Source organism: Xiphias gladius, chromosome 17, assembly GCF_016859285.1.
Source record: "Xiphias gladius isolate SHS-SW01 ecotype Sanya breed wild chromosome 17, ASM1685928v1, whole genome shotgun sequence".
NCBI classification, from domain to species: Eukaryota; Metazoa; Chordata; class Actinopteri; order Istiophoriformes; family Xiphiidae; genus Xiphias; species Xiphias gladius.
The window spans coordinates 21,465,800-21,483,313 of record NC_053416.1 but is presented as its reverse complement, the minus strand read 5'-3'; the positions used below and the strand labels follow the sequence as shown (position 1 = coordinate 21,483,313).

At 40.1% G+C, this 17,514-nt stretch overlaps 3 protein-coding genes across 3 annotated transcripts in view; 1 reads left to right on the top strand and 2 right to left on the bottom strand.

Annotated features, from left to right (window-relative positions):
* specc1 (sperm antigen with calponin homology and coiled-coil domains 1) overlaps positions 1-7,821 on the bottom strand; it is a 73,527-nt gene extending 65,706 nt beyond the window's left edge. Inside the window, exon 1 of the mRNA XM_040149849.1 lies at positions 7,739-7,821. The gene's annotated coding sequence lies outside the window, so the exon portion shown is untranslated. The remainder of the gene's footprint in view (positions 1-7,738) is intronic.
* Positions 7,822-9,620: 1,799 nt separating this feature from the next.
* On the top strand, positions 9,621-12,513 carry timm22 (translocase of inner mitochondrial membrane 22 homolog (yeast)). The gene is made up of 4 exons (XM_040150755.1): positions 9,621-9,923; positions 10,498-10,694; positions 11,801-11,873; positions 11,952-12,513. Exons 1-4 carry the CDS (start codon positions 9,665-9,667, stop codon positions 12,026-12,028), a joined length of 606 nt encoding a protein of 201 aa, XP_040006689.1. The 5' UTR covers positions 9,621-9,664; the 3' UTR covers positions 12,029-12,513.
* A 3,782-nt stretch (positions 12,514-16,295) lies between these two features.
* The window catches only part of abr (ABR activator of RhoGEF and GTPase), a 127,144-nt gene continuing 125,925 nt past the window's right edge, over positions 16,296-17,514 (bottom strand). The window contains exons 23-24 of the mRNA XM_040151100.1: positions 17,313-17,411; positions 16,296-16,307 (exon numbers count right to left, since the gene is read on the bottom strand). Coding sequence (XP_040007034.1) covers positions 16,296-16,307; positions 17,313-17,411 — 111 coding nt within the window. The remainder of the gene's footprint in view (positions 16,308-17,312; positions 17,412-17,514) is intronic.

Below are 17,514 nucleotides of genomic sequence, written 5' to 3'. Positions count from 1 at the left end.
ATAACATTACGGTTGTGAAAAAATAAATAATGTGTTTCATTTTACATCGGCAGTCTCTCATGATACATGCTCCTGTTTACTGTTCTGCTGTTGATGACATATCCTCATGTGGAATTTATTTACTTAATGGACACAAATAAAATGAATGCCCTCAGAAACAATTAGATATGAGCATCCACATCCTGATCTGTTTGGCCCCATCCCCATATTGAACTCTGCCAATTCAAAGCAGTCACAGCCATCCATTATCTCCCAAAAAACTGCCCTGCATTGGATTCACCAGGCATACAGTAGTAGGAGCTGAGATAGATACAGTCTTCATGTATATTTCATCAGCTTCATCGTCGGTTTTATCTTTCTCAGAGCCGGGCTCCCTTGAGGGCCAAACTTCCTGCTCTGACGGTGTCAAAGTTCTTCTCTAATAAACAGTCAGTGAAAGCCACGTTGCAGAAACTTCAGCTGCTTTCCTGTCTGCCTGGCTGGGTACATGTACAGTGAGTGGGCGGATTCCATAGAAACACTAGCATAGCATCCATGAGTACAGCGAGGGAATAAAAAGACAACCACTAAACAGAGCCGTTTTTTTCCACAATGGAACATCATAGTATAAGTGCCATTGAGTAGAATTACTGTCTAACCCAAAAGGAGTGTTCCCTAACCTGTCTTTTGAGTTTGCAACGGTACACAGACTTGTTACATGAGACATATTAATGTGCACTGTGGGTGTGTTCAATTTAACTTGTATGAAGAGAGATCAAAAGAGGAAACAATTGGTCAGACATCTTTCAGCTACCAAGCAAACATTTTAACAACCCTTCCCACACACATGTAAATGTAAACACGGTTGTAAACCCGCTTGTCCTGTTTACCTGGATGGCATAACGCAATAAAATCCCATCATCTGACTTATTCTTGACGTGCACATCACACTTCTACAAGATATGGTTCTTGCTCTCAGGCTACAGTGCAGGCAAAAAGGAGTGTGACATTCATGTGTAAAGATCGTATCTCTGCTTTACTGCCGAAGTGGCCCAGATGACCCATTTACAGAAACAGCAGCATTCCTTGAAGCCAGTGAGTTACACTGTGATGCTTGTCAAGTATGCGGTCTGTTTCCTGGACGTTGTTGAAGTAAAAACAGAGGCACAGGAAAAAGATGCGTGAAACTGCTTTCCTTCACAGCTAATGTATACACCACTCAGACCAAAACCACTTCTGTGCCAGTGCAATGTATTTTTCTCCACTGGCCTTTTCATAGATGAGGCTTGGGGGGGAAAAAAAAAAAAAAAAGATAGAGAGCCGGTAGCCTGGCAAAGATGTCGAGGGTGGGAGCCATCCATGCCTTTGCAAAGGAAAAGTATTGAGTCAACATATCATGTAAGATTAGCTGCAACCTGCTGACAGCACACTGACCAGCCTCACATTCTGTCAGAAATAGGGGTGCTGCTATTTATTCAACTGACCGAATGCCACACCAGTACTCATTCCTGCTCCAATCGGTTCATCTCCCTTTATCTCCTCAATTAAAGCCTCCTCCACTGCAGTAAAGGATGTGCCACTCCAACCGTATGCAGACCAGACCTCGCCTTTTGAGGATAGATAACAACTCTTTCTTCTTACATCCAACTGAGTGCTCTCCCTGAATGTGTATGTAAGAGTGGGAGAGAGAGCTGACTGGCCACAACAGGTAGAGAAATGTTTTTCTGACCATTTTAGTATTTTCCTAAGATACTCAAACCTAAGAGTGTGAGAGCTGTTCTTGATACAAACAACAGGGTCGACATTCAGATAAATAAATGGTCGCATGGAGACAAACAAGAGTGCTCTGGCAAACAGAACCTCAGACGACAAAACTGTAAGTCATGCAACATATATGCATGAAGTGCCTTGGCTGTTTTGACATCATATCACTCCGCTGTGTTGAGAACCACTGGACAGACCTGCAGCTCACGATTCATGAACCATACAGTCAGACCCCCTCTCTGGGGGGTACCACATCTACCACCAATCAGACTAGGTTATATTTACATGTCATCTCTTCAGCACTCAATTTCAAATCAATACACAAGATCTTGGGTCTCATTTACATTTTTTCAATTACTTTAGCTCATTGCAAGACGACAACTTGCATCTTAAGCAACATATTGCAATAAACCATTGATTCCTAATGGCTTTACCTGATAATGTATGCTAGGGAAAGAGTTGCTAGGTTGATCCCTTTAGAAACCAGCACTTTGTGCACGTGTTGACCTGCACAGGCTGACACTGCCAGCAGGAAATTCTCTATCTAGTCTTGAATTTGTTTAGAGATATGGTCATTTCCACTTCAAACTACATTTTATATCAACAAAGACAACTACTTATCATTACTCAAGCTGAAATTTCATTATAAAACCATTTTATAAATGAGGCCATTTGCATTGTGAAGAGACCTACAGACTATTTTCAACATGTATAATTTTGTTGCCCCTCTAACAAAATTAAAAAACACAGAATTTTCACTCCATATTGACTGACAGGTTATTAAAGTCTAACACTATACAGCAACTGATGGACTTAATGAACTCAGCACCTACAGGATCAGCTTCAGCATTAGGTTCGGGAGGACATCCAACAGGTTCAAATTGGTACGGTTCAGTGACCTCTTTGATCCCCCAGCTCATTACTGTGGGGAGTGGGATAGAGTGTATTCTGGTAAAGATGGGCATCCCACCTATAAGACTACTTGAGGCCAAAGTTTCATGCTAGCTAATCTCAATGATTGTAATATTTAACATCTTTCTCAACCCCTCCCAACTAAAATCCTCACAAACAAGCATTGCCCTTACCCCCGACATTATCAAACTGTGCCGGGAGACTATGCCTTCTCTCTCATGCACACACTCCCTCACTCCCATCCACCCACCCACCCAACCAAACACACACACACACACACACACACACACACACACACACACAGACCTAGTTCTCCATCCCCAAATTGCATTTTTAAATAACTTGGCATTGCCTATCAGAACTCAAGGGTGTACATACCATTTAAAAGTAAGGATACAGTGCATTCAGAAAGTATTCAGACCCCTTCACTTTTTTCACACTTTATTATGTTGCAGCCTTATGCTAAAATCATTTAATCTTTTCCTTCATCAATCTACACTCAATACCCTATAATGAAAAAGCAAAAACAGACATTTATTTTTGTAAACTTTTGCAAATTATTAAAAAGGAAAAAAAACAGTACTTTAACTCAATACTTAGTTGAAGCAACTTTGGCAGCGATTACAGCGTCAAGTCCGATTGGCTATGATACAGCAAGCTTTGCAAACCTGGATTGGGGAATTTTCTGCCATTCTTCTCTGCAAATTCTCTCAAAGTCTGTCAGGTTGGATGGGGACCGTCGGTAGACAGCCATTTTCGGGTCTCTCCAGTGATGTTCGATTGGGTTTAAGTCAGGGCTCTGGCTGGGCCACCCAAGGACCCTGACCAATCTCCCTGTCCCTGCCACTAAAAAACATCTCCACAGCACGATGCTACCACTTATTAGTGGCAGCATCGTGCTGTGGAGATGTTTTTCTTCAATGTTGGGATTGTATTGGGCAGGTGATAAGTGGTGCCTGGTTTGGTCCAGACATGACGACAAGAATTGAGGCCAAAAAGTTCAGTTTTGGTTTCATCAGACCAGAGAATCTTGTTCCTCACAGTCTGAGAGTCTTTTAGGTGCTTTTTTGCAAACTCCAAGCAGCTTTTGTGTGTCTTTCACTGAGGAGAAAAGTGCTGCAGTGATGGTTGCCCCCTGGAAGTTTTTTCCATCTCTACACAGGATCTCTGGAGCTCAGCCAGAGTGACCATAGAGTTCTTGGTCACCTCTCTTACCAAGGCCCTTCTCCCCCGATTGCTCAGTTTGGCCAAACGGCCAGCTCTAGGAACCGTTCTGGTTTTTCCAAACTTCTTCCATTGAAGAATTATGGAGGCCACTGTGCTCTTGGGGACCTTCAGTGCAGCAGAATTTTTTTTTGTACCCTTACCCAGGTCTGTGCCTGTATGAGGTCTGCCGGCAGTTCCTTCAACCTAATGGCTTTGATTTTGCTCTGATATGCATTATCAGCTGTGAGACCTTATATAGACAGGTGTGTGCCTTTCCAAATCATGTCTAGTCAGTTGATTTTACCACAGCTGGACTCCAACAAGGTGCAGAAACATCTCAAAGATAATCAAGAGAAATTTGAAGCACCCGACCCTAAATGTCAAGTGACACAGAAAAGGGTCTGAAGACTTATATCAATCTGATATTTAAGTTTTTCCTTTTTTAATAAATTTGCAAAAAATTCTAAAATACTGTTTTCGTTTTGTCATTCTGGAGTATTAAGTGTAGACTAATGAGGGAAATAATGAATTTAAACAATTTTAGCATAAGGCTGCAACATAACAAAAAGTAAAAAACGTAAAGGGGTCTGAATACTGAATGCACTGAATATAAATTTCTGAGTGATGATTTCAGCTTACATGCCCAGTTATTTTTTGGCCCTACAAATCAGAGAGAGATGTGTCCACACATCTGGACATGAAAATGATTGTATCTGTACACAGCTTTTAGTCATAAGCACCTTTCTTGCTGGTTACAGTGGGGTACTGGATTTTTGAAAAGTGTGCATTTACCCAATTCCTGGGAGTGTGTGACCCAGACTGATGTCTTAGAGTTATAATGACTCTACGTTATTATGGTGGTTTTTCCTTCCATAGAGTGTAACTAGGTATTTAATTCAGCGTCTGAGCATATGAAGTGAGCATTGAGCATCTGACACACATTAAAGCACTACATTTCATAGTATCTGTCTTTCACACTTCTTGCCATGGCTGGACATGGTCACTACAAATGTTGTTACCCTACCCCCACCCTGACTCATTTCATATGTCAGTTACAGCATAGTGGATGAAGGACTATAGTGCTACTGCAAATTTTCTACTCAACGTCCCTTAGTGTGTAGTTAAAAGTGAATGCAGGACACCAATACTGGTAGGACATATTCCTGAGAGTGTGGGACTGAGAGGAACTTTTAATTCCCCTTTGAATATCACACATTCACACATATTTCAAATCTTCCCACTGAGAACAGCAGTCAAGGAGATCTCCAGGTGTCATTTTCTGTCTAAAAAAAAACACAAGCCAAACCACAACTGTACAACTAGACATGGGTGCTCCCCACATAACCCCTGGCTATAAATAGCAAGCCAATGACAGGAACTGCCTGGATAATGAGTTGAACAGAGGATGGAAGCAGCTATAGAAAAAACAAGGGATATTCAGTGCTCCAGGCTCTACAAGGACATACATTGTATGAGTGCAGGTAAAAGTGTTTGTGCGTTTCCTCCATCAATGGCAAACACAAAAGCCATGTAATCAATGATAAAGACAAACAGATTGTAAATTTTGCAATCCTATTAGTTGCTGCCTATTGTAAACACTCTTACAATAGACATCATAGACACCTCTTCACACCACCATCCAGCAGTAAATGTTGAACTGGATGTATCCACTGTACTCAGTGCTACAAGGCTAACTGATGATCATCACACTGACACAAGAACAGCCTCCCTTGACGCTGTCTAGCACAGCCTGTCCTGAAAAACAGCCCAGAGGCCGAAGGCAGATTCCCAACTATTTCACTTTCTGGGATGGTTAACCATGAGAAAACCAAAGGCTGTATTTACCTACAAACAACATCCACATTGAATGCATCATAAATTACTGGTTCACTGCTCATATTTGAACCCTATTTCCTCCTGGCATAATCAAAAGGAATGGAAGAAAGTAAAAGCTGTCATTTGTTGCCCATTTGGTTTCTCCCTAAGGAACGCATGTGCCACTGCAAGGCCAGTCTCTTATATAAACACAAGATTACAGAATAAGCTCTGCAATTATGATATTTTACAACTTTACTTTCCCTTTTGTCATTATTGAAATGTCCAGTAATGCTGCAAGGCAAGCCATGACCAAAATAGCAGTGGTCTATTATTCAAGCAAGTGTTTGTGAAACACTTAGGTAATGTAGTTTACAAATAAATGTTACGTGGCAAGAACACAATTATACACAGTAGCTTAGTCAGGATAGTTTGCCATAATGAAGCATTTAATAACCTATTTAAGACATAAAGAAAAAACTTTCACAGATAACTTTACTAAACACAACAAAGCCTTGTTTGACTAGCACACATGGGCACTGATCTAATGAGGAACAAATGGCTGGTTGATCATGTGAAGAAAAAACTGCTTACAGCGCACTTAAGTGGTTCCTAGAAAAAACACTTGCCGTGCACTGAAAAGGTTCCAACTTTCGTGTGAAATTTACATAAAACACAGGGAAACCTAAGCAGTAAAGCTAATTTTGTAAATACATTTATAACTTCATCTGCCGGTACATTCACAGGTCTCTGTCAGGGAGGAAAGATTGAGAATCTTATGCCAGAAGCAGGTGCTTAACAGTGCTTAGCTACTGTACATAAAGATCAGAAAGGAAACTTTTCATTAATTCAAGTCATTGTAATATAATGATAAAGTCGAATATATGTATTTTTGAAAGAAGTTGATCGCCAGGCTGTAGTTTCCACTGAGGACACTGAGATCAATCTGTTCCTCTGCTGTATTTTTGTGGAGACTTTTGTTTTAGCAACCTGGGGGGACTTTACATTTTACAATTAAAAACCTATATACGGTGGATACTGTATAAGTTGATTCCAATATATGTAAATGTTCAGGCCAGATTTTAGGCCAATAATATGATGAATAAATACAGACCACAGCATTTTTCCTCAGAGAGATGGTCTTGAAGCAGAATTTAAACCTTCATGTTGGGAAAAAAGATTTATATTATGTTTAACAAAACATTTAACATTGTAAATAAAACGTGAAAAATCCATGTAAATTTTTAAAAAATGTATTAAACTTTCTTTCTGGTTTATAGTCAGTTTTTAAGACTGGTGGGTGCTGCATTGAAGGGACTCGTGGTATTTCTAAAATCCTGACTTTGATCGAGTTTGAGCTGCAGTATTTTCACTGGCCTGGGAAGATAACTATGTTTTTTCTTCTGTTTGGAGGGACGTGTCAAGTTGTCAAGTAAAACCCTACCAGAAATCCTTTGGCAATGACAACACTATCAATGTATTAAGAATTATACTTATAACCATGATGGAATAAGAATTGAGCCAATAAAAGGGATTTTTATAAAGCAGATGGTGTGTATCGACCGAGCGAGGACCCAGTTGAACTCGGGACTCCGCATGGTGCAACGTTAGCAAGTGAACAGAAAAATTCAGGATGAATATCTGAAGCCATGTAAGATGGAAAATAACATCTTTTATGCGTGGGTGTTTTTCGACTTTCTGTTGCCTAACATTACAGTCATACGTGAAAACATATCCTTTAGCTAATTTTATGACAGACGTTGTCGTATCGGGAAAGACACGTCTGCTTCAGAATGACTTAAATTAAAGGAACAGGGACGTCTACTGTGACTCAATGCTGTTAACAAACACGCTGTCCTCAAAGTCCGTTTGGCGTTGCAGTCAACTGGCCAAACCAACTGATCTCGAGCGTCTCTCTCTGACACCTTCTTTTATTTCCACCGACAACAGAAACCCGTTAACAGTAAAGTTTACACATTTCAACCCAACGGATTGGTGAAAAGAAGAATGAAGGCTGTAGACTGTCAAAATAAATGAGTATTAGCCACTAGCTTCAGCTCACCTGTTCAGTATTGCTGCGGTGCTGGTGTCGTTTAGCCAGGATGATGATGATGATGCTGCTGCTGCTGCTGCTGCTGCTGCTGCTGCTGCCGCCGCCGCCGCCGCCACACGCACGTAAGTCATTTCAGTGTCACCAGCAGCTAGTGCTGTAGCCGGTAGGTGGAGCGCGTGAAGCGAGTTTGGCGCAGTGCTCGGGGAGAATCCTGGGAAATACAGTCTTTCAACTGAGATACGGAAGGAGGGAAAATAAAAAGAACGATAAAATACAGTACACATACCTGTTTTTCCCGGTATCGACGCTATGACTAGACCATTTAACTATGTAATTGAGATATTTATCATATCTAATCACATATCTAATAATCTACTACTTATATTGCCCCTTTCTTTATTGATGACTCCTTGATGAGAATCTGGTTGGTACAATGCCTGACTGCTGGAAATTTAAAGAAAATTGGCCTTTCATGTCCTCTGCACCAAACATGTTAACAAAATCGTGACTTTACTGTAATACACGAAAAAAAAAACCCCAGTTGAACAATCAACAGTACAGCAAAAAGTCCCCACCTTCTTTATGGAGCATACCATTTTTGGTAATGTGGTGTATGTTGCTGAAAGAACTTACTGGCAGTTTTGGAAGTTTTTGATGGTGTTGGTGTATTGCGTTGCATGTGTTTTAGCAGTGGTGGAAAGTAACTAACCCTACATTTGATCAAGCACTGTACTTCAGTACAATTTAGAGATACATGTACTTTACTTGAGTATTACCATTTTCTGCTACTTTATTAAAAAAATAAAATAAAATTTTACACAATGACTACTACTAAAAGCTTTTAAAATACAACATACCGTTAAAGATTAAACCAGTGGTTTCCAACCTTTTTGGCTTCTGACGTCTTGCAAAAATCAGCGTGGAGTCGGTGTCGCATTTCAGATGTCTGAGTTGTTAACAGCTCAACCAAATAATGATTTTTTTTTTCCATCCAAACTTCTCACATGGTTTAATTTCAATAAATGTTCATATGATCCAATATCTCACCAAAAATCAAGGATTAAAGAAAAGGTCCAAAAACTGAAAACAGATTTGGGTGTCAGAAATGTGTTTTTTTCTTCTTTCCTCTCCCATTATTCATCTCATGACCCAAGAAAACTGTCTATAAAGTAGTCCAAACTAGCTCCACATCATCAATCATCTAATGATGTCACATATAATAACATATCAGTCAGAGGGACCAAACCAGTTCTTTTATTTGAATACTTTAACTACATTTTGCTACGATTGCTTATGTACTCCTACTTAAGTAAATTAACTGAATACTTCTTCCACCACTGTTTTAGTAATATTTCGTCATTCCCTTTACTTTTGCTGCAAACACATTGGCAACAAAACATGTGCTTTTAAGCTGCACAAGTGTGGGATTTATTACAGGGCTGAGAGGGGTTTCTAATATAAGGTTTAAAATATATTAAAACCTTTATATTATTCATAATACTTAGTGTAGCCCGATTGATAGTTATTATTGCCTATAAGCAAGTTGGAAAAATGTTAGAAAACGTTCAGTATAGCGAGGTACAGTTCAACAACACACAGGCCGAAGCCTCAAAAAGGACCAAAGAAGCTTCAACAAAAACATTGTGTAACCCGCATGACGGTAGGATTACCGCAGGGCTGCTGTTGAAATCACATTGGCAGGTTGACTTCGTGTAGAATGTGCTGACAAGAATTTAAATATGTCTTATGATGAGAACATTGGAAAAGGTGTAAGATATATATGTGTTTACCTGCTTCTGGTCATTCGTGTAATTATATAAATATACATGCTTTATTTGTGTTCCCATTATTTCCGCCCTCAGTTATAAGAAATGTGACGAATCGGCAGCCCGTTGTCGTTGACTACATTTATCTAAAGCACTGTCATTGAGAAACATGGCCGCCTCCGCGGGAGCTGCACACTCCGCTGCCTCCGACTCACAAGGTCCTGCTTCGGCTGGTCCGAGTCTGGACAACCCAACGATTCAGTACAGTATGATCCTGGACCATCTTATCGGGGACAAGAAGCCCGTAAAAGATCTGAACCCCGCCGTTATGGGTGGGCTGCCGGTGCCTCCCAAAAGCGAGGAGCAGAAGATGATCGAGAGGGGAATGGAGAGCTGCGCCTTCAAGTCTGCTCTGGCCTGTGTGGGGGGTAAGCAACGACGCCAACATTATAAATACATGAGGTTGTTCTTTACAGTTTTCTGGAGTTCCAAGGTCCACTGTATATATGGAAGGGGATTTGTAGAGGACGCTGGGATTTTTATAAGAGGTTTCGATTGAAATAATTAGTTGATTGACAAGATGCTATTTTGATGATCGATTAAAGTAATTATTCAAACAAAAATGCCAGATATTCTCTCACCCCAGCTTCTCATTTATGTGGGTTTCCTGCTTGTGTCTGTCTTATGTGACAGTGATCTGATTATCTTTAGGTTTTGTAATGTTAGTCTGACTAAACAAGCCATTTGAAGACAACATCACGGGTTCTGAGAATCAGTAACGGTCACTTTCCCGTATTTATTTTAACGCTATTGATCAAATGATTAATCAATTAAAAAATAACTGTCAGTTGCAGTTGTTCCATAATGTTACCTGTGCATTACACAAACATGACCAGTCACTTCAAGGGCAGTAGTAGTTCTCAGATCAGAGAAGAATAGCATAACAGCAGGTGTCTTTTATTCCTCGAGTCTGTCTCATGTTGGTGTTCCTGCTCTCCACAGGGTTTGTTCTGGGAGGAGCTTTTGGTATTTTCACAGCTGGCATCGATACCAATGTTGGCTTTGACCCCAAAGACCCCCTGAGAACTCCAACAGCACGAGAAGTCCTCAAAGACATGGGCCAGAGGGGGATGTCCTACGCCAAGAACTTTGCCATCGTAGGCGCCATGTTCTCCTGTACAGAGTGCATCATAGAATCAGTAGGTCACACCACTTCTATTCATGATCTCTTCATTATGTGGGGCTGCTGGTAGTAGAAAGAACCACACAGTTCCATAAACATGGCTGAAACTAATGACTTTCACTAGAGTCTAGTAAAGAAAAACAGCCTCATCATGTAAATATGACACTATTCATCACTCAACTGTGTAATGAGATTTGGATAATAAAATACGAATTAATTATTTCGAGTTATTCCACAGGAGAACTAAATTGGCCAAAATGGCTGGCTGGAGCTCTAAACAAAGGAATCAATGAGTAAAGAAGATTTCATAATGTCACTTTGTGGACAGGGATTGAAATTCGGAAGTATCTGAATTACATTTACAGGCACTGCTACAAGAGTGGGTCCCAGTAGATGTGATGGTAGTTTTTAAAGTAACATGAGATCCCTGACACAGCTCCAAAAGTACCAAATGCGTAATTGGTGGACAAACTACAGGAGCATTAGTGTAACGAAAAACAAACGAAACAGCTGAAATACTTAATAAGTCAATGGGAGCAATGTGGAAAATCATGACAACAAATGGCCAACACATCTTTAAATGGAACAGTATTTCCAACTTGATACAAGGTTGATAAATGAAACTCACCAGCTGTGCGGGGGTGTTTGCAGTTGTGTTTACTCACTCATCTTTCATAATTAATAATAATTTCTATTTGCTTTTGTCGTGAAAGTGCAGGGGGATAATCTAACAAGGCTTCATGCATTCTCTGTAATTACATTACATTACAACTATGTTTGAGGGACCTCATGGTAGTTCTGTTCTGCTTTTTTAACTTGCCTCATATGGTCTTATAGCTCCCTCTGGTGTAGGACTGTTTGCTGTTTTTGACTTTCCCACATGATGATTGCACAAAGCTAGATAGCTTAAGAAAAACAAAGATAGATAGATATCATAAGAAAAACAAGACAACAACTCTTCATCCAAATGATTACAGTTCATATATAGTAGCATGCCAAATCAAACCCTCACTGTTTCCTGGCCTTTTTCTTCTCTTACATTTTATTTGGTCTCTAGAAACCTCACACACAAATGCACAACAATTATCATTTCTTTTTTTTGTCTGTTTTTCATGTTTGCAGCACCGAGGCAAATCTGACTGGAAGAACGCGGTGTACAGTGGTTGTGTAACTGGAGGAGCGATCGGATTTCGTGGTATGTGACCTGGTACATTTCCTCGGTTGTTTTAAATTAAAAGTACTTTATTTCTGATGTATTCTTTTTGTCTTGCAGCTGGTCTGAAGGCTGGGGTCCTGGGATGTGGAGGCTTTGCTGCATTCTCTGCTGCAATTGAATATTATTTGCGGTGAACCACTAAAGAGTGGCTCTGTGGACAAGAACTTAATCCATGCACATCTGGGTGAGCCTGTAAAAGACTCAAGCAGTGAGAAACCTAACTTTGTGAATATTTGCCTGCACATGGACGATTGCTGCAAAAGCAGAACGGATGTATTTGGTGAAAGCGACAGGTGCCTGTTTGTGCACAGTGATGCCACAGTGAACTAAAAAAGACCTGTCTGAATGTTCCTCTCATGTCTCATCACTTTTATCTTGTGGACAGTTTGAGCAAAGCAAACCAACTTCATATGGAGAATAGAGAGACTTAGAAGAGTGGGTCCCCTTCTGTGTCAGAGGTATGATGATGAAATGAAAATGTTGAACACAAATCACTTTCACACTGAGTCACGACCGCCTCAAATCAGACTCAGATAAACACTGTTCTTGTTGCAGAACATTGGTGTGATGTGTCAGTAACCAATCCATATCAGCTGTCATTAAAGCTGTTATTTGTTAACTTTGGCATTCAGCACTTTTTCTTGTCCATGACCACCAAAATTGTTAACTGCTATTCAAGTTTGAATCTGTGTAATGTGTGTCAATACAGTTCGGAACATAAGTATTTGGACAGTGACACAATTTTCGTAATTTTGCCTCTGTACACCACGGCAGCTTTAATTCAAGGGGTTTGACAAAAATATAGCATTAACTGTTTAGGAATTGCAGCAATTTTTTAGACAGTCTTTCATTTTGAGAGGCTCAAAAGTAATTGGACAAAAATAGGACAACTTTCATACGCCTACCTCCTCAAGAGTGTTCTTGACTTGGTTAGATGTTGTGAAGGATTTTTCTTCATCAAGGAAAGAATTCTGCGATCATCCACTTTAATGGCCTTCTTCGTCTTCCGGGCCTTTTGGTGTTGCCGAGCTCACCAGTGCAATCCTTCCTTTTAAGAATGTACCAAATTGTCGATTTGGCCACTCCTCAAGTTTCTGCCACCTGTCTGATAGGGTTGTTTCATATTTCAGCCTAATGACGGCTTCCTCCATGAACAGCTACCAAATGCAAATTCAACACTTGGAATCAACTCCAGACCTTTTATCTGCCTCATTTGTCATAAAATAACAGGGGAAGAGGCCACTCTTTGCCATGAAACTAATTATCGGTCAATTGTCCATTTACTTTTGAGCCTCTGAAAATAAGGGACTCTGTATAAAAATGGCTGTAATTCCTAAACGGTTAATGCAATGTTTTTGTGAAACCCCCTTTTTGGCTTTGTTTCAAATCCATCTTGGTGGTGTACAGAGGCAAAATTACAAATATTGTGTCACTGTCCAAATACTTATGTTCCTAACCGTGTGTCTTTATTCTAGTCAGAAATGATTTTTCTTGTGTGGTGAACTTTGTTATACACATTTCATACAAAGTTTACAGAGTAAAAGTCTTTCTGTTTTGCACTATAAACGGCAGCCAAACTGCTCTCCTAGGACTGACCTCAGGAGGAACAACATAAATTTGGGGATATTGTCATAAATTATATGTATAACCCAAAGAAAATCACATATATAGTTCCAAGTCCCTGGACCATTTCAGTTTTCAAGTAGAATTGAGCTTTTTGGCAAGATGATCATTGATCATTTAATAGCTTTGACAAATTAGTGGCTCAGACTATTAATTATTCCCCACCACAACAGTTGTTAATAGTTGAGCAAACAACACAAATATTGATCAGTAATACTGAAATAAATAAATAAACTCATAAATTAGACAAAACTTTACCCAAGGTGCAAAAACCATGACTTCATACATTTTAAATAGATGTGGCTCACAAAATAGATTTGAATTTCCTTTTTCTTTTTTTTCAATGAAACACTTTCAGGTGTGACAGACCTAAATTGTACTGGCCTGTTTTGAAATGTTACTCAAGTAAGTGACACTAAAGGACAGACATTTTGGAAGATTCACGTTGGTAAAGTGTCAGCAAAGTGTTTAGAGGTGACTAATGTGGTCACTAATGTGGTTGAGTGATAGGTGCTGCTTAGAAAGTCATCTGTAAAAACGAAAAAACATGGGTGAACACTATGTCTTACCACTAGAAGTCCTCCCACTTCCGAATTAATGTGAGAGAAATCTGAAGCTGTGGGTCTCTAAGCCTCAATAAAAAAATTGGTTTGAATGTGCTGACATCAGCTATTTTAAAAAAAAAACAGTTTCAAATACTTGCCAAAATCAAATACGTGAATATACACTCAGTGGCAACTTCAGTAATAAATATATAGTAAAATTAATAACAGTGTCAGTGAAAACTGAACACTATCATCTTTGTAAAGGCAGAATTTATGGTTGAGCTGTCGTGTTGGATTGCACTACATTTTACAGGTGCACCTTTTAAGGTGGCCACTAAGTGTACATATAGCTGTGCGTTTGAACAAACAGTATACACACAGTTATATTTATATTAATTTAAAAACTTCAGATATTTACCAGTTGTAGAAAAGGTGCAACTTGTGCTCTCAAAAACAACATAACATCAGTAGTATATCTAGTGTTCTGTGTATGAGTCACGAAAAACAGTAGATGATTAGCTTCCTTGGCTTCATCAACAATGATACTGCAAAAGAAGTATATTTCTACTCTACTCTGTGACTAGTCATCACAAAATGTCTCAGTATAGCTGCGTCTGGATTTGAGATGCTTTATATTAACCCAACTTCACTGAGTTTAACTAGTTGAACAATGGGATTGTAGGGAAGAAATGCATAAAATAGGGCTTATTAACAGTGATAACTACTTACATTCGTGATATGGACAAAGTTAACACCCTGATCATTTTTACAACATTTTTTTATATCAACATGTAAAATTATATGTATTGCATATAATACTTATTGTATATTTAGTAAGTATCCAAAATCCCACAGTACAAAGTTACACTTGTAACAGTAATACCTAGTCAAATATCTAGTCAAATGAAAATCAAAACAAATTCAATTATGACATTTACAATATTTATTTCACCAGGATGTTACATGTCAAACTGTGTCAGATTTCTGAATTATACATGAAAGATTATAATTTTGTTTACAATATTAAGAATTATTACAAGACAGTATGTAGTAATGTAGTACTCAGGACATAAAAAGTGTAAATACATCTACAGTAACATGTTGTATTGAATGTAACAAAGCTAAATGCTTTTAATCTTTTAGAATTCATTGTTTTCTCAATCAGTTAGAACTGTCTGTCTCTTTCTTGATTGTCTTGATTTCAGAGCCAAGAGGTGGTGAAAGCTTCCTGTGCATTAGTGTGTGCGAGGAGCTTCCCAAACCCACCAGCACAGAAGATGCAGGTCCGTTCGGGATGCTCCTCATCCTCTCGACTGGTAACTGAAGAGGGTGTTATCGGGGCAGGAGGGGTCTTCAGACCGTATTTGGTGCCTGGAAGGATAAAGGCTGCAAGGATTGGTTCAGGACTCTGCTCTAGTGCTGGGACGTCCACTCTCAGCTGCTCCAGGAGTGCTGAAGACACAGAACGAGTCCTGCCCTGTCAAGTAGTCAAACAAGTAATAATCGTTTTAGACACTCAACCTCTGCTTTGTAGGTACCTATTTTGTTGAATTAGGCCTCTAATAACTGAATTACATTATAAACTGATTAAAATTCAGGAAGGTTCCCGTAATGGATCTAATCCACATACAGTATGTAATGTTAACTTTAGCTAATCATCACTTTATGTCACTAGTGGTACTTCTGTAGTCTTAGTGAGGGGATTACTTACTTATCCTAGTAAAAAACAGGCGACCACCGTTTTCCAGTTTGTCCTGTGGTCATCCAACCTTCTCATCTGGTCCGGAGAAAATGTCTTCTCTGTTGTCAAAGAAGCCTGGCAGAGAACAGCTGCCTTTGCTGGATGCAGCAGATGAGGGGAAGTCCTCCATCCTTCACAGCTCCACCTGCCACAGCAAGAAAAAAACTTGTTTGACTCTGTGATACAACAACGTGTCAGACAGCTCTGCTCTGCTGGAGGTGCAATCCAATGAGAGAATAAGTTATAGTGGTTACACTACTGAAGTATTAACAAGTAATATGAAGACTTGCAGGTGACATTTGTTACTGTTGCCATTTAGCATGAACTTAGCTTTGTCTGGTAAAGCATCTACACTTTCTAAAGAAAAAATACATAAAAGTATAGCTGAGTAAGAAAAATTATCTCTGACCCATTGAATAAGTGAAATTAAAATTTGCAGAACACTTTGGTTAATGTTAATCATTAACTTACTTCTGTATGGGCATCTAGAGCTTAGTTAAAAATCTAAGAACAGAGGAAACAGGACAAAACAGTTGTTGAAAGATTAAATACCAAGGGCTTTGACAGCCCTGCCAAAGAGTCGAAGGCTACCCGAAGCTTTACCCAGACGAGTGCAAAAGCCAGCCCTCTCAAGGTTTCAAAGAGATGATCCAGTGGGCCCTGGTGCAAGACACTACCTAGGGCACTACCAACCTTGCAAGACGCCAAGGCTACTTGGGGCTTCACCAGCTCTGCCAAATGAAAAGTTTTTACAGTTTTCCAAACATGCAGCAAACAGGGTTGTCAAATACTCTAATCAGAGTCGCCGTCATCAGCCCATCTTGGGGTTCCAAAAGGGAGAAAAAGTCCACTTTCTCCTGCCTGTGAGGAATCCAAAGCCTGAAGTTGAAGGAGCTGAGTCCTTGAACTTCTTCCCTTCTCCCGCTTGTAAAGGAGCTGAAGCCTGACGTTGAAGGAACTGACTCTTTAGGTTTTCCTCATAATTCCCCCTCGGCCTCTTACTACTTACCTGCTCTGTGTTTCTTCCCTGCTCCTCTGTGTGGAGGAGCTGAGGCCTGAAGTTGAGGGGCACACTCTTCCAACCTTGAGAAGCTGACAGTACAACTGACGCTACCTAGCACTTCCAACCTTGAAAGACGCAAAGGCTACTTGGGGCTTCACCAGCTCTGCCAAATGAAAAGCTTTTACAGTTTTCCAAACAGGGTTGTCAAAACTCTAATCAGAGTCGCTGTCATCAGCCCATCTTGAGGTTCCAAAGGGACAAAGGCCACTTTCTCCTGCCTGTGAAGAATCCAAGGCCTGAAGTTGAAGGAGCTGAGTCCCTGTAGTTCTCTTCCGTGCTTCCGCTTATAAAGGAGCTGAAGCCTGACGTTGAAGGAACTGACTCTTCAGGGTTTCCTCATAATTCCCCTCGGCCTCTTGCTACTTACCTGCTCTGTGTAACTCTCTTCCCTGCTCCTCTGTGTTGAGGAGCTGAGGCCTGAAGTTGAGGGAGTACACTCTTCCAACCTTGAGAAACTGAGAGTAGACCTCCTTCAGGTTGTTCCACCTGCTGCTCTGGAAGTTTTGGGGCTGAACAGGTACCTGCAGCTGTCCGACCACCAGCTGCTATGAGCAGCAGCAGGACCACAGACGGAGCAGCATCAGAAATACGAAATGCCCTAAGACTCAAGGAGATGATCCAGCCACCAGATGCCAAGTGGGCCCAGTA

Coding starts and splice junctions, on each gene's coding strand:
- timm22 (XM_040150755.1), top strand. CDS start 9,665: ATGGCCGCCTCCGCGGGAGCTGCACACTCCGCTGCCTCCGACTCACAA. Junction 9,924..10,497: donor TGCTCTGGCCTGTGTGGGGG/GTAAGCAACGAC, acceptor TGCTCTCCACAG/GGTTTGTTCTGGGAGGAGCT. Junction 11,874..11,951: donor AGGAGCGATCGGATTTCGTG/GTATGTGACCTG, acceptor TTTGTCTTGCAG/CTGGTCTGAAGGCTGGGGTC.